The sequence below is a fragment of the Primulina eburnea genome, chromosome 3 (genome assembly GCF_022965805.1).
Source record: "Primulina eburnea isolate SZY01 chromosome 3, ASM2296580v1, whole genome shotgun sequence".
Lineage (NCBI taxonomy): Eukaryota > Viridiplantae > Streptophyta > Magnoliopsida > Lamiales > Gesneriaceae > Primulina > Primulina eburnea.
Window position 1 is genome coordinate 47,180,173 of NC_133103.1, and position 17,547 is coordinate 47,197,719.

General features: G+C 35.2%; 2 protein-coding genes across 2 annotated transcripts; one reads left to right on the forward strand and one right to left on the reverse strand.

Annotated features, from left to right (window-relative positions):
- Nucleotides 1–685: 685 nt before the first annotated feature.
- LOC140827403 (uncharacterized) lies at nt 686–3,204 on the forward strand. Its single transcript, XM_073190065.1, has 5 exons — nt 686–1,328; nt 1,437–1,662; nt 1,786–2,194; nt 2,469–2,859; nt 2,932–3,204. The coding sequence occupies exons 1-5, from the start codon at nt 804–806 to the stop codon at nt 3,202–3,204; spliced, it is 1,824 nt and encodes a 607-aa protein (XP_073046166.1). The 5' UTR covers nt 686–803.
- Nucleotides 3,205–11,762: 8,558 nt separating this feature from the next.
- Nucleotides 11,763–17,137, reverse strand: LOC140827705 (small GTPase LIP1). Its single transcript, XM_073190486.1, has 8 exons — nt 16,931–17,137; nt 16,592–16,824; nt 15,618–15,709; nt 15,392–15,533; nt 14,767–15,071; nt 13,538–13,591; nt 13,334–13,461; nt 11,763–12,189 (listed from the first exon to the last, which is right to left on the reverse strand). The coding sequence occupies exons 2-8, from the start codon at nt 16,680–16,682 to the stop codon at nt 11,994–11,996; spliced, it is 1,008 nt and encodes a 335-aa protein (XP_073046587.1). The 5' UTR covers nt 16,683–16,824; nt 16,931–17,137; the 3' UTR covers nt 11,763–11,993.
- Nucleotides 17,138–17,547: the final 410 nt, after the last annotated feature.

A 17,547-nucleotide genomic window follows, 5' to 3' on the forward strand; every position in this document is an offset into this window, starting at 1 on the left:
TGGGCCCGGGAAAAGCTACTGTGCAAGCGTGAAAAACCAAGAAATGAATCCCCTTTTCACCCAGGTATTGTCTGTCCTCATCTCTACAGTAAGCTTGATAACCTTTTTTTTCCCACAAATACCCTTCGCCCTACTTCAACGCAAGTTCCCTTCTCAGACACATCCGCTTTCTTGTAAGAAACTGGCAGCCGTCGTCTTCGGATGAGGTTTACGACCGAATGACCATTGAAGTCCACCTCCACATCGCAGACTGTATCTGAATTGCTTAACATTACCAGGTAATTTTTGTGGTGAAGGATACTATCTTCACCTGTCCGTGAATTTTTTTCATCTGTTGCAAGTGTGATATCTTTAAAAAAAAATTGTCAAACAAAATGTTGGGAGCTCATCTTTTCTTCAACTTCTGCTGTAATTATTGAACTCCTTCAGCGACTTTTGAGTCCAATCCAACATTCCAGTCTAAAATCGGAGAAATAAGTTTCATCTGAACATAGGTTATTAATTTGTTGAACGCACGAGGAGGACGACGGCAACAGAGCAATAACCCCTCTACTGTTTTGTTCGTCATTATTTCTTACTTCCCGATGGCGTTTTCCGTGAACTTTGAAAACAAAATTTTTACTGCATAATTCTGTTCTTGTGAATAGTTTTCAAGTGCATATGTTTCCTCATACTCGTCGAAGTGCATAGTTGTCCAAGACGATTTCTCTAGAGTAACTGGAATTTTAATATTATTCTCTTCACATTATGCTTTTGTCAATCTAAATTTGAATGTCTTGTCGTTGGTTGAGTGTTGTCGCAAGATGGACATGAAACGTAGAAAACTTCTACTGCTTGTAATGGTACAACAAATATTGTTTACAAATTTGGTGCTGTTGTATCTTCTAATCCGACGACGTCCGAGAATGGTTGCCCGTCGACATCGTGCGACTCTTAATACACCTGTTACGTACAACATGACACAAAGAATCAATGCTCAATTTTGCCATTTGAATATGATTATTGATGCGGGTGATGTTCAATGTCTGCTGAACTTGAGAATGAATCGAAATGCATTTGGAAGGTTGTGCTATCTTCTAATGCACATAGGAGGACTAACAGATTCTCGGTATGTCCGCGTCCAAGAAAAGGTTGCAATGTTTTTGTCTGTATTGGCACACCATAAGAAAAATCGGGTAACCAGTCACGATTACATGCGTAGTGGGCAGACAGTCAGCGCACATTTTCATGAAGTTATGCGTGCGTTGTTGAAATTGTATACGTTACTTCTTGTGAAGCCTACCCCTGTGGATGAGACATGTGACAGCGAGCCTTGGAAATGGTTTGAGGTATTATTTTGTTCATAAGCTGTTTTGTTGTTACACTGTGGACCAAATGTGTTTGAATTAAATTAATTCGTCGTTAACACTACTGACCTCTTCTCATAATTTTTAAAGGGTTGTCTAGGTGCATTGGATGGAACTCATATCGGCGTACACGTTCGTGCCAGAGACAAAGCAAAATATAGAACCAGAAAAGGAACTATTGCAGTTAACGTTTTGGGGGTTTGTGATCGAAATATGAACTTTATTTACACTCTAACTGGTTGGGAAGGATCGGCCGCCGATGCCAGAGTTTTACGAGATGCATTAACTCGGGATGATGCATTCAAGGTTCCAAGAGGTTATTTATAAATAAGCTTCTTGTCTACATGTCTGTATTGTTTACATACGCGATATCTTTTTCAATTCACCATTAATTGCTCCTCGTGAGACACTACTTAATTGACACTAACTCATTCTGCAGGTTGTTATTACCTTTGTGACAATGGATACGCTAATGTGGATGGTTTCTTGACTCCGTACAGACGAGTAAGATATCATAGGGATGCTTGGGGCAATCGTGCATCAGCACCACAAGATCACAAGGAGTTATTTAATTGGAGGCATTCGCAAGCAAGAAACATTATTGAAAGATTGTTTGGTTTGTTGAAAAAGAGATGGGCTATCCTTCGAAGTCCTTCATTCTTCCCCTTGCATGTTCAAAACCAAATAATTCTGGCTTGCATTCTATTACATAATTTCATCCGTAATCAAATTCCGGACGATCCTTTAGAGGAATACGATGAACAAGTTGGCAGTCCAATTCATGATACACATAATGAGTACATTAGCAGTTTGGAGTCATCGAACGAATGGGTTAATTGGCGAGATCAGTGTGCAATGTCCATGTGGAACACCTACCACTAATGCCTTTTTATTGTAATCTTATGGAGTGGCACATCTATACATATTGTAATTAAATGTGTCGTTGTACTTCTTTTCATAGTGAGCTGTATTGTTTGCAAAACTCTATTTCCACCAGCTTATTGAATGTCGAGCATTTTCCTGACTTTAATGTCGTAGTTTGTTCTTCAATTAATAAGATTCGAAATTATTGCATTGACTACTATTGCTAATTGTACTTACGTAATGTTTATATCGTGACAGAATTACTAGACGCAGCTTTCGTGTAATCATGGACAGTGTAGCAACTTCTGGTAGCGGCACTGCGAGGTGCAACAAACCAGACAAGACACGGCGAAGTTGGAGTGGCCGTGAAGAAGATGAGTTAATTCAGTCACTGAAAGACATTACGACCAAGGGTTGGAAAAGTGAGAATGGTTTCAAAGCAGGTTACTTAACTTTGTTGGAGAATGCAATGCATACGACATTACCAGGAACAAATATACGTGGGAATCCTCATATAAATTCAAAAATACATGTGTGGAAAAAAACATATAGTAGTTTGGTGACATTGTTATCGAAGAGTGGAGTCGGTTGGAATGACACTGATAACACGATCGATGCTACAGACGAGACTTGGGAATCAATTGTGAAGGTATGTGTTTTCCATTACTTAACTGACTTAAACAATTGTACCGACTACTCATTCCCTTTTTGGTTGAGGCAGCATGACCCAACTATGAGAGCAATGCGGCATAAGCAGTGGACGCATTTCAATGATTGGGCTGAAATCTTCGGAAATGATAGAGCTACTGGAGAGCAATCGAAGACTTTTGAGACTGCTTTACAACAAGTTCTTAATCTCGGTGAAGAAGTTCCACACGGAGATTTCCTTGGCGAGAATCGTACATATATCCCGTTCGATGGTGTTGATGATTCAATATCTGAGACGCATACGCCAACATCTAAAACAAATGCAGGTGCGTCTTCTAAAAGTTAAAAAAGGAAGCACATTAGTGAGAATGATGAGTCCATAGTCGAAGCAATCAACAACCTCGCTCACATAACGAAAGACACGATGTCACAATTGATCAAGGAATTTTCCGCCGACGACAAACTCTCTGCTATTCAAGATACGGTTTTGGAGGCATTGCAAGGTCTTCCTGACCTTTCAGAAGATGAACAAGTTGCTGCAGCTAAGTTGTTATTCAACAACCATAACGACTTGGCCCTATTCAAAAGACTTGGCGAACGTGGGAGGATTTGCTTGGTTAAGAAGTTGTTGCGTAGCGGGTAACGATTGCAGTCGTAAGTATGTTTTGGAACAGTGGTTTTTGACTTGGTGATTAGCCGTAACTTACCCATGGGTTATGTTGGTTGAGTGGAATGTTGTATTTTCTTTTTTGGGAGCAATGGTTCTAGGCTTGGTATGCAACCATTACTTACTTATCTGTACTCGTGGATGAAATGGATTATTTAATCTCTTATTTTGATAAGTGCTTGCATTTGTGTTGGACTTTGTACAAATCAGTTCAAACTATTGTATGCTTGTTCCTGTATGTAACATTTCTTCACGTACACTATGGCACTCTCAGGCATGTTAATATTTACGGTGTTCATTCGTACTATTGCATTATAATTTATAGGTTTGGGTTTTCTTCTACTGAGTGGAGATGAGTTTGAGGCAAAAGATTAGTGATTTTAGAAGCAGAGAATTGGATGTGGAGAAGAGTGTCGTTGTTGTTGCTGAGAATTTGTCTAAAGAAATTTCAATAACTGCTTTGAAGTGGGCTTTAACTAATGTGGCCAAGCCAGGGGATTGTGTTAGGCTGCTGGTGGTTATTCCAACTCGTAGCTCAAGTAAAATCTTGACTGCCTTCTCTTCATGCAGTGGTTTACATACCAGTATTGGCCATTTAGGTTTAATTTGTCTATTCTTGAAAATAGATATCACAACCTAAAAGTGTTTATATTCATGCTCCTCTGCATATAGTAGTGATTACTTCTACTCTATTATTTCTTCTGGCTATTAGGTTTGTTTTTTGTGATTTATATGGATTGCCTAATGTCATCTGCTCAAATTTGTTTTGAAGTTAGTCTAAGAAATGGCGAAGCACAGCATAATGCTATTTTAGTCTTTAATTGGTTCTTTTTTCGAGCAATTAGAAAAAGTTTTGCAATACTCATTCATTGAATCCTACTGAAGCTCTCTTTTTCGGTGTCTTTTGTTCACGGCATCATCCAGGGAGGTATGATTTATGAATGTGAGAGAAGTTGAGACAAGTTTCATCAGTGGTCCCGATATTATCTTATTGCTAGGCTAGGTTGAATTGTCGCTGCACTTAAATTGCTCATCATCAGATACGAGATCAATGACAGGTACCTGATACTTGCTGCTCACAGTTTCTTCTGAATAATTTTGAGAAGGAAAAGACATTTTACACTGTCGAAAGAAGCACCATGCAATATAGAGTTTTTTATTGTATCGAATGAAGCTACCGGCATATTTATAAGAAGAAAAATTTAAAGACTTAATTCCCCCAACTACTTGTATTCAATGACCTGCAGTTAGATATTGATTCGATGCAAATCTGTTGTAGGTCAACACCTACGAAATCTGTTGAACCCAAAAATGCACCCAACAAATTTACACCACAACAACAGCGCAATAAATACATTCTCTGAACTTACGTTAACTGTGAAAGCAGTAGACAGTATTAAATTCTTTGGAACAAGTGTATTTAAGAGAAGCACACACTTTATCAACATACCATCACAAATAAAGAAATGACTTACCAACAACATTCGAAAGTATAGTAAAAAAGGTAATGTTTTCCCAACCTGAAATGAAGAAACAACCACCAACAACTCGTTGACACAGAGAATTCGTGTTAAAGATAAGCGTGAAGATTATATAAATTCAATGGACGATGAACAGAAGTAACATACCTGACTCAAAGAGTTATGTGTGCCACAATGAGTTGTGGTTCTTTAACAATCAGCAACGAAAGTGGAGCAGGCAACACTTTTACATATATAGTACCTCAAATTTTTGAAAGAAACAGTGCAACTGAACAATAAAATTGAAACACTAATTTGTAACAGACGCACGAAGCTTAGTGTGAAGACTTATCGGGGGCCCCTAATTAATTTTCAAATCATCAAATAACTTTCCAATCTCGTTGGACAACTTCTCCATTTTGATACCTACGTCGCGAGTCTGACGAACTAAATCAGAAACTTCGTTCAGTAGCTGAATTACTTTCTTACTTTGAGTTGTTGTCGGGGCACATTGTTCAGCTGTATTAGAAGTGGTACTACTGGAAGCATTAAAATTTGGATTTTCAACGGGTAGTTGCACAAAACAGTTAAAGGCTTCCTCCGCAGCTTCTCTACTTTCGTAACCTTTGTAACAGGCACCCGAAAAACGATAAACTTGTGCGTTCGCCTGAGGCCAGCTATCGTACACTCCGGGCTTCCTTCCCACGAACACGACGTATGTTTTTTTCTGCACCGAAGATAATACGTACTCAATTTTAGAAGCGAAATTTGTTCGCACTGGAAGCGTTGCTACAATTAAAGAAGTGGATGGATTTGAATAAGTAAAAAAGTATCACATGTGAACAAGAAGTAATGTGCTCCGACCCGTAGGGCGCACCCAAAAAGAGAGTTTTCTTAGACAGAAAAAACTCACCATCTGATATACTCTAACGCGGACGGCGTCGTTGATGGCTTTCTTTTCTCTGCGAAAATAATCTTGTATGGTGTACAAGGACAAGTCAAGCTTTCACAAACCTGCAAAAGTTTGTTTGCCTCAAATTTGAAGAAGCAAAATTACTGAACATACATGAACAGACTAGAATCTAAATTACTGAACAGAAAAAAATCACCATCTCATAATATGTATTTGCTCTACATTTTTTCCGGATCTTTCTTCCGTAGATCTACTTGGCTTCTACATTTGTTGAGGGATGTAAGAGATGGCGAGGAGAAGGCTTGAGTGAGAGAGAGAAGATACGGAGATCTGGAATTTGGGTTGCCACAAAATGAAGACACCTGCTATGTACATTCGAAAGGGTAAAAACGGGAAATGGAAAAAAGTAGCTGTCTTTATCATGTGAGGATGAGTAGTACCAAACAAGAATAAATTTCAAAACTCATATTAATTGTCCACCTTTTCAACTTTCTTATCATTTGTTTTATCTTTGTACTATTAATCTCATCCTACCTAGCAAACGGTGCCTTAGACCACCATCTGGCATCAAGAAACAACAGATAATAAGCAACAACAACAAAAAAAACCATGATTAAAGATAATAAACACAGAATATGAATGCTTCAAAAATCAACCAACTATAGTTTCAAGATATTTTTTATGAATCGAATTTGGAGAAAAATGTAAACTTTTTGAGCATTCCACAACAAGAAAACACTTTCGTCAACTGGTGAGAGTATTAGAGAATAAATAGAATCTGTACCAATTTAAACAGATCACACGGGCTCACCAGATGTTTCCATGCTCTACGAGTGCACCGCCTTCAAGTTATTGAGAGCCCTAAAATTGAAGTGATTGTTGGGTGCAATAATTGTCCATGCTTGGTAGAGCGATCGAACTGTGGTGCTTGAGCTGCTGTGTGGTTTAAAATATTTGAGTTGCACCATTACTACTAGCTATAGCTTTTGGTAAAGCGGCAAGCACTCGGTCCTACAGTGATCCAGAAGTCCGACTGAACGCCGCAGAAAACAAAGTAATTAATCACAGTTCAAAATCTCAATTCAAAATGAATTCACACCTTTTGTGAGACCCTTGAACTAAGCTCGAATCCATCATCCCTCTTGCGTTTCAGAATTTGGAAAATTGAATCAGCAGCATGATGACGAGATTAATGGTTACAATGGAGACCGAATTGGGAGACGTGCCTCGTCGCCCAACACCATGATCTTTCACCAAAAACAAAAGGAGAAGGTGTGTAGTTTTCAAGAATCAAGAAGTTGTGGCAAGGAAGGCAAAGCTTTTAGAATCATTTCGATCAATTTTCTTTTTTCGGTAAGTTGTTTCATTTTTATTTTAGTTTCTGTCACACAACAAAATCTAAGGATAGGTGAAATTCCTAAAAATCTAAGTTTTGATTCATGATGATGACATTGGACATTGAATGAAATTATGAACCAAACATCACAATTTCTACATCATTTTATTGCTCCAAAAGGTGAAATCGCTCACCTTAGGCGCCCCTCACCCCCGACCCGTCATGAATGTGAGAGGAGGTAAATCATGGTGACTCAGCCAACCAGCAGCAGCTAGACCTTATGCTACTCCGCGCACAAGGAGCTCCCCCTCATTGGAGGGAATTTAACTCCCACACTGCCGCTTGCGAGACTCGATCCCTGGTCATTGCTCCAAGATTTACTGTTGCTGACCAACTGAGCTAAGCCCATGCGGGCTACATCATTTTATTTGAGTAAAATATAAACGACTGATATAATTAAGAGACCGGTATTTCATGGAATTATAATATTCGGTTTGTTGTTGTATTCACTTTAGAGTTGTAAAACTTGGATTTAGTAATAAAATAGACCGATATTCATGAATTCTGATACTTCGGAGGTTTAAATATTTTCGGAAGTTTATTAGTGACTTTTGAGATTTTTGTCGATGCCACATCCATATCTCAGGCTCGAGACGTGACACATTCTTTCGTAATTAAATTTATTCCAAGTCTAAGTACAAAAATGGACATAACCATCCAAGAAATTTATTCTTTCATAACTTTTATACACCTATGCTTTCAAGATCATGAGAGGAAGATATTTGAAAAATCATTTGGATGATTTCAATACATTCATATTGGATCTTCATAATAATATCGGTGTCAAAATCGATGATGAAGATCGAGTATTACTCCTTCTTCGATCATTGTCCAGTGAATTCGATAATATATCGGACACATTGATCTACGGAAGAGATTGTTTAACTTTCGAAAGAGTACGACCGACTCATGTTCCTCCAAGGAATTGAAGAAAAGGTCGAAAGAAACAAACATATAATAAGGCGAGGGACTGAAGACTTGAATATAAGAAGAAGCAAGAAAAGAGATTCAAATTTCAAACCAAGAAGGGTCACTAGATCAAATTTAAAGACAAAAGAATTTTTTTTTTTTTTGTGTAAAAAGGAGAGCCACCTTAAGAAAGAAAGACAAAAATTTGTGTGAGACGATCTCACGGATCGTATTTTGTGAGACGGATATCTATTTGGGTCATTCATGAAAAAATATTACATTTTATGCTACAAGTATTACTTTTTATTGTGAATATGGTTAGGGTTGACCCGTCTCACAGATAAAGATCCGTGAGACCGTCTTACAAAAGACCTACTCAAGAAAAAATTGTTGGAATTATTTTTTAGGCTCGCATAATTTAATTAATTGTACATTAACAAACTATCTAATAAAGTATCTAATAAGGTGATCTAATTAATAACAAGTTTTCAAAGTATTAAATAAATTGGTACGATACACATTATATGTAGAAACTCGGTTCAATTAAGTCTTTGGGTCGAAGACTGTTAAGGTTATGGTCCTCGAGACATAGAGAATAACACAAAATATACACAGTACACATATTCTAGATCTACATCATTCTCTCATCTGAGTCAAAGTAAAATGGTCGATTCTCTTTTACCTTGTAAGACTCATAACTACAATACTATGTCAATCAATGGATTCTGGTACGTATTTACTGTTATTTATATTTTCTGATGATTTGACATGAATTTTTTGGCATGTTATGATGATATACGAATTTAATAACATGATTTATGAATTTATTTTATAAAATCTCCAACAACAATGTACAGAATGTAATAAACTCAATCTTGACAAGCCGTGCGTAAGTTCTCTGTATGGGGAAGGAAATAACTAGTCAAGAATGAGTTCTTGACTCGAGATGCGGTCAAGAATCTAATTTTAAATATATTTACTAAATATTTGGTATGATTGATAAGATAAATATAAATTGTTCAACGAAAAAATATTATGAAAATCTGATTTTTTTTATTCGAAGCACATCCATAATCTTTATAAAAAAAATCCCATAATCCATTTCAAAAACGTAAAATTATATTACGAAAACCTAATTTATTCCAAATATATATAAACCTTTTATTACAAAAACCTAATACTTTGTCTGATATATTATATATATATATATATATATATATATATATATATATATATGTATGTATGTATGTATGCTTTGTTCTTGTATTTTATATCAAGAGAAAATAAAAGAAATTTAATAGAGGGAAAGATGAAACTATTTGTCACGATCATAGGATTATTGCTTGGTGGGATGGTTCTCACGACAGAAGGAGATGGAGTAAAACTGCTCGATCGAACCGACGTTGCGATAGTGAATCAAATTCAAGGTAGAAAAGATTACCATCCATTGTTACTCTTCGGAGGATGATATTGGCACTCATGATCTTAATTTCGGCCAAAACCTCTCCTGGAGTTTCGACGTCAACTTCTTCCACTCGACCAAGTTTTACTGCGACTTCACCACCGCGCCCGACTGCGGAAACTACGCCGTCTACGATAGGAAGTTGGAGGTCCGGTGTGATAAAAGATGTGTTTGGAATGTACGAGAAAGAGGGCCATGTTTGATACAAACTGCTTACTATAACATAGAATGGTGCCAAGACTGGAAACAACGCAACTGCGGTCGCAAATGAAAAAGAATAATGTTATTTGCACTCCATTCTGTGTTACATTTATTTCGTTGATATAAATTCGAGTTCAAATATCTCATCATAAAAAGGATCGAGTAACTAGAGATCGAAATGTTATCACTACATAGAAATATTATTTTAAGATTACATTTTGGTTATATTTTTTCTTATTTTTTTAAGAATGCCAATTTGGTATCCTAATGAATGAATTATATCCACATCACTGCTTGTACAAAAATGGAAAAATATATCAAATACTCTTAATGTATATTCAAATTAGTAATTTAGTTTGAGATAATTAAATCAGAATTTAATATAAAAAAAATATAAGAGGAAAAATCATTAATTAATCATATTTGTGATATACTCTCATAAATTTATATAAAAATCCATATTATTGTCCTATTACTCATCTCTTTCTTTTTCCAAATCTAGGATTTTTTTATTTTTTTTCCTTATTATTCATTTTTATAAAGAAATTGTTAAGGGAAATGAGTTTCTTTCGTCGTTTTTAATTTAGCTTTAGTTAATTTCCAATGTGTTAAAACTATTTGCGTTGAATTTATCTAATGAAATGATGGTTTTATTCTTCGATTTATGGGACTTTCTTTTCTATTTTTTCCTATTTGTATTATCTTTATTTATTTTAAAATTGTTTATGGCATTATATGTGTTTTGTTTGTTTAATTTTAAATTTTAGAATAATTTTTTTTCTCTTAAAAAATTCAAACGTACATGGGCTAATAATAACTAATTATGGGGCCAAACGATCCAAAGTTATATACGATTAGCCCGTATATTAATATTATATGCCCAAAAAAATCAAAATGTCAAATATATTATTTAACATTTGTTATTTTACGTAATTCAATAAGGTTTCCATTTGAAATTTCATATTTCATATAAATTTTATCACTAGGTTCATTGACCAAATCTATATATGTTGCATGACACAAAATTTACGTGAGAATGTCTCAGGAGTCAATTTTGTGAAATAAGACGGTATAAATTTAGCAGCAAGTAAAAGGAGTTCGAATAGCTATTGGTTGAATTCTTATTCTAACGAAGCGGGAAACATGAGGATGAGTGTGCGTATTGCGCTTATGCAACTAGAGAGGGAGGGACCACAGGACCAACGCTTAAACAACTGGGGCTCAAGATTGCCCCCAGGGGAATTCGAATCCCCACTGCCTCACTTAAATTGACTGGGATGACAGGTCAGGGAAAACCTTTGAAATTATTTCAATATTGAACTCCCATAGTTTGTCAATTTTTTTGAAAATGAATTGGATTTACTTTTGAATTTTTTTTTTTTTTTTGGTAGTATCGGCCATTTACTCCACTTCCCTCCAATTTTATCAAGTGGTCGTGCCATGCAATTTTGATACTTGAACGGTCAAATTATTATATTTGTATCACCCTTAAAAAAATTATTATTTTTTATGCCAAATATATTAATTTTTATTATAAATATGAACAGAAACCCTTTAATCATCACCTGAAAATGATCACATCCAATAACACGAGTTTAAGTTAAACTAGCATTCATTAATTTAATTCGAATGAAAAGATTTAATACGAGAAATGATCTGATGAATGAATTTTAAATATACATAATACGTACGTTGATTTCAAATTACAAACATATTATGTATATTTGAAATCTATCACCAGTAATTGTAATAACTTGTCGATCAGTAATTCACTTATATTTTACTCTTCCAAATAATTCAAAAAATCCATAAATTCAAACACAACAATAGTGATTTATATTTATATATGTTCAAAAATTATTCACAAATTTCTTTTTTTGTTATTCAGCCAAACCATACAAAAACAACATATAAAAACATTTAAAAAGCATCTCAACGTAGTCTTGAGCGTGTTGCCTGAAGAATTACAATATCAAAACTAAAAGAAAGAAAGAATTGAACGATATACAAGTGATATGTATCTTGTTTAACCCAGAAATAATACATCCAGGCGACGTAGACAGGTTCACAGGTTCAGCTCAGAAAATTAACTTAGTACCATAGTAGAGCAAATATTGACTGAAACGATCATACATTAATGTCTGCACGCTTCGATCTTGCACTAGTGAGGTCCTGGGATGAGTTTGCCAACGTGAACTTTGGGATGCTGTAGTTGTCAGGTGTTGACATGGGCTGCTGGGGATAAAGCGTTGGAGGTGGCGTCAAGTTGCGCTGAGCAGGAAGGGGAGGAAGTACATTGTACTTGTACGGATCGCCCATCAGACTGAAATCAGCACAAGATAAAAGATGTTACAAGGTATCATGTACCCGAACAACCCCAGGGAACATTATAGTTATGTTTATACTACATTTAAGCAAATACTAATGGAAAGGCTGCTTCATGATGAACTGGTAGTTCCGTGTTGAGTTGTGCAAAAAAATTTGGTACTTGGATGGGTAGAGTTCTGTAACCTTTCCCTACCTGATGCTGTGATGCGAGAGCTTCATTTTCCCATTTTCAGGATTAAAATTGCGCTCACGAGGATAATCATGTGAGATAATAAGCACTTGTAAAACGCAAGATCATAAAGAAATCAGGACTAGTAAACTATCTGCTTTTTACAAAAATTTAATTGACTTTTTTGAAGCAAACTCAAAAAACATATATAGACCTCATGTTATCAATCAAATGATTCAATTTATATCCAAATCCTATCATTTTGAGCAAGCAGACTCCATAAAAGACCTATTTATCAGATGAGCGAGAAAACGACTCTTAAGATGAAAATTCCTGTCAAGAAAAAAAGAGGTCGATGTCTCCACCATGTAGATTGTCCATGAACATACATGCTGACTGGGAAAAACAGATGAGCAAGATAGAGACTTCAAAATAACAACTCACAATATCCCATTCAAGTTGACGAGAATTCTAAAATTTATAATCTTTTTTTCCAACAAATACCTCAAAATAGAAAGATACATTTGTTTGGGGGGACAAAAGAACTTATCTACATCATTTGAAAAAAAAATGACAAAGATGAGAAAATCTCTTGATGTGACAACTGACAACTCAAGTTTTCTTTCGCATTCAAGATTTAGAATGTAGCAAAAAATCCCCTATTTGTAATTGTTTTCCTTGTCACCCTTGTCTCTCATAATCTTCAATTTCTTTCATGATGTTTGCCACACTTTTATTTAGTTTTAAAAAGAAAATATCTTAGTCAGAAAGAATCAGATGCAACTGATGCTCATCCAAGAGAGATCAAACATGAGAAGAAAACGATGATCAACCGAAATAATCTACATATAAATATCGACGAATAATAACAGAAAATTTAAAGTAAATTGACAATAAACCACTGATTAACACATTCATAATCATCCATTGAACAATGAAAATCAAATTCAGAGATTTCTGCATGACATACCTTGAAGTTCTGTACGATTGGTCATTATCACTTGTAATTTCACCAGATTGTGTCAGTGGCCTGTTAACTTGAGCAGACCATGTAGTTGCACCAGGCAATTCATCTGAGAAGTACCTTCTCCTAATCAACTACACAAAAATATAATTACTCAACAAGGTAATAGATTCAAACGAAATAAGCATTATGTGTAGGAAAAGAACAGACCATTCGAAAAAATTTCATCACCGCTTCCTTGTCATATCTAGCTTCTTTGGCAGCCTGTATTGACACCACAATTCTTTTATCATTAACTGGAAAAAGTTGACAAATAAAATTTCTAACTTAAGTTATAAACTCAACATTCTCGATGCAAGATAATACCAGATCTCTCTCTCCATGAAGTTTACCAAAGACCAATTTAGATAAAGAAGTATAACTTAAGAGAACACCTTTATCTTACCATAACTTTAGAAAACACTTTTCTCAGAATTAATAAAACCAGTTTTCACGATGGGATATAGCTATCAAAATTAAAATTTTTTCCCTCTTTAAAAAGAAGCTAATAAAAGCCCACGACTTATTTTGGCTTCTGAAAAAGTGTTTTCATGTATGCCTTTTTAAAGAGCTTCGGTATACAGATGTCACTTTTAAATTTGAAAAAATAATTACTAAAATAAAACGAGCTTCAGTTATATAGTTTTTCCATGCAAATGCTCTTTTTCATATTAACTCGCACAAGGTATAAGGATGAATCACGGGTAAATACGAAACCTGTGGCATCTTGGCATAGCTAATGTGAACAACAATATTCAAATCTTGCAAGAGATGATGCAAGAAAGATATCATCCACCTACGTCATCAGAAACTTACTTCTAGATGACACATACAACCATCAAAACTAAGAGATATCTTTAGAGCATATCTTGATCATTGGAATAGATATTATGGAATAGAGCACATAAACCAGATTAAAAAGAAAATAACGAGATCTACAAAAAGTATATTTTATGCTAAGCCCTACTGAAGACAACGCTAGGTATAGGAACGAAGATGGGAGTCCCTATTCCCAATTTCATGGGAGTAGCCATCCTTTTTTTAGGGAATGGTAATTCCATATCTCTCCCAATAGCCCTTTTTTTCTTGACAAAATTACCCCCCAATTCATATCCATTCTAACTTAAAATCAAACCCTTTTTCCTCCCCACTCTTTATCACCCGTGATGAAAATAAAAATTAAATGGTAATGGTAATAACAAAAATAAAACTACAATAAGAGCAGTGATGACTAAAACAACAACAGCAGCAGCAACAATAAAAATAAAATAATAATAATAATAATAGTAAAAACAATAATTTCCATGTCCTTTATGTGCATCATATGAAACTAGGGTTAGCAGACTAATAAGTTGAATTTCTTCAGTCTAGTTTGAAGTACACATTTCAATCAAACCTACCGCTAGAAGGCCTCCATTGCCAGGGAAACTTTCAGTCAATGGAAGTTCCTCGCTTGGTGCAAGTAATCCCTGTTTTTCGACCCATTGGCGAGCTACATCAACAAGATTACCACTGCTCCCTCGTGTTCCGTCTTTCGAAGCAATATCTGCTTTGTTACCAATAACGATGTAGGGAACAGGCAGACCACCAGGACCTCCAGAAGCCAAAGGAGCTGAAAATGTCCCACTTACTGCAATCTCAGTAGCCCACTTCTGCAAGCTAGTTTTTGTCCTCCTTTGCGAGAGATCATGAACAAACATGACACCTAAAATTTATGTTCGAGCCCAAAAAACAGAAAAGAAAATACAAAGATAAAAAGCTTAATAATATTACAATTAAAAGAAGATATGCAATTTCCAAGCAACTCCATGTATGAGGACAATGCGGTAGCGTGAATTAGTAATCCATGCACAACAAGTAATCCAGTCTCGAATATATGAACATAATACATAGGAAACGAGTAAAGAAATAAAGCATTAGAACTGGAGTAGCTACAGATGAAGAGGAACCGCACGTGAGAAGTCGGTATCCAATATTTATCATCTTCAAAATGTTATTCAACAAATAAAAGGTCAGATCATTTACCATTGATTTGAGAATAGAACAGAGACCGGCAATCTTTGTATCTCTCGTGTCCTGATATGTCCCAGAGCTCAATAAAAAAATCTCTCTCAGTGTCTCCTTTGATAATATTTGATGAGCTACCAGAACTTGCATAGGTAGTATGCTGCAAGAAAATAACACAAAAAATTGGAAACTTCATCCCACACTCTTAGCTATCAATACATGCAAAAGAAAATAGATGCCTTACCTTGACACCAACAGTACAGCCAATTGTTTGAGGTGGATGAGCAACAGAAGAGCCTTTCAAAATCAGATGAACCAGAGAAGTTTTTCCCACACCTGAAGAATATCACAATTAATGCAGAGTTGAACAGTACGTTCAAGTTTCAATAAAAAGTAGAACTAAAAGTCTAAAATAGGCCATGATTTGATAACTAAGAGCAAGCACTTCTTAATATCCTAGATTCCAAAGGTCTGATATTCGAGAACTACACAACTATGGACTATGAAGAACACATAGCATGCTACAACCCTCAAAAGCAACCAGCAAGTAAAAATTCAAACATTAGGAACCCGACAAAGCAGATGCTACAACACTAAAAAGCAACCAGCAAGTAAAAATTCAAACATTCGGAACCTGACAAAGCAGATACGTCAGGTATAAATAAATTTTAACAATCTTATGTTTAAGTTGAGAGCTCCATTTACTATACCTATGTTTGTATAAAAACATTAATACTGAACTCAAAACACTCATCCAATCCAACACAAACATCATTCAAGAAATACTAAGTGATAATACGTCTTACCATACATATTCAATTCCATACACCAAAATATAGAATTTAGTCTCTTGTTGAACTCTTTAACAGGATTATGATTGCCTAAATTGAATATCAAGCTATAATTTGAGGTTTTGTGTCCTCATTTCCAACTAAACGAAAGAATGAAAACAAGCTAGCTCTTACAGTTCAAGTTCCATAATTAATCTGATGTTGGTGGAATTCAATATACCCAAACTTCGGTTAACAAACTTGAGCATCTAATTTTCATTCACAACCATTAAGTTGTACACACAGATCACGGTCACAGTATCGGAATAACAACCACTAGACAATCAATTCAAGAAGATCTGAACTGGGTATAAACAAAAGATAATAAAGCATGAGCTGACACACACACACACAGAATAAATAAGCACAGGATCCACATTTTAACTACCTGAATCTCCGACAACCAGCACTCTGACCTGCCCACATGGAGGTCCGCCAGCCTGCTCTATGTTCTCTCTTTCCTTTTCTCTCCAAAACATTTTTCAGCAGATCCCGAAACTAAAATTTCTTCACCAGAACAATCGCTGCATGCTCGTGTGCTGCCGCGTTCTTCCTTTTCTTTTTACAAATCTGGCAGCAGTTAGCCAGCCCACTTTTGGTTGATTTATATCCTTTCCCGACCTACAAGTTTCCCCACGTTCGATAATGGGCTTAAGATTGAAACAATCTCGGTAACAAAAATCGTCGAAACAAATCAAAAATCATGAAAAAAGATTGAGATTTATACCCTTTCAAGACCAAAGATTTCTTGGAAAACAGCCCATAATCATTTCTCCATAGCTCCGTACTGTGGCGGCTCGACCGAGAATCAAAACCGAAGCAAATATTCAAATCTTCTCCTCTACTCTGTTTTCTTACAGATTTGGGGCTGTTTTTCAGCGTGGGTTCTCTTATTCTTCTGTTTCGGTTCGATTCCTTTTGTTTTCTTTTATACATATTTTTGCTATTCTTAAAATAATTTATTAATATTAATTATTACTCATCCAAAAAAATTTATTAAAAATAAATTCCTCAAATTTCTCCCCAAAAAAATATTAAAATAAATATTAAAAAAATTCTTATTTTAATTTTTGTTTCCACATTTTCCAAGAATCATAATTTAGTTCAAATATTTAACTTCAGAACTCCAAAAATTCAAACCATTAAAATTCCTAAGATTTATCATATATAAAATCTCAAAATTGAATCAAATATTATGATTGTTGTATTATTTTTAGATATTATTACAATTTCTATTTCCAAAAGTTTGGATTGTAAATAAATATTCAAACATAAAACATCTAAACTATATTACAAAGCATGAAGATTTTAATATAATATTGATGTTATGATATCACATTTTTC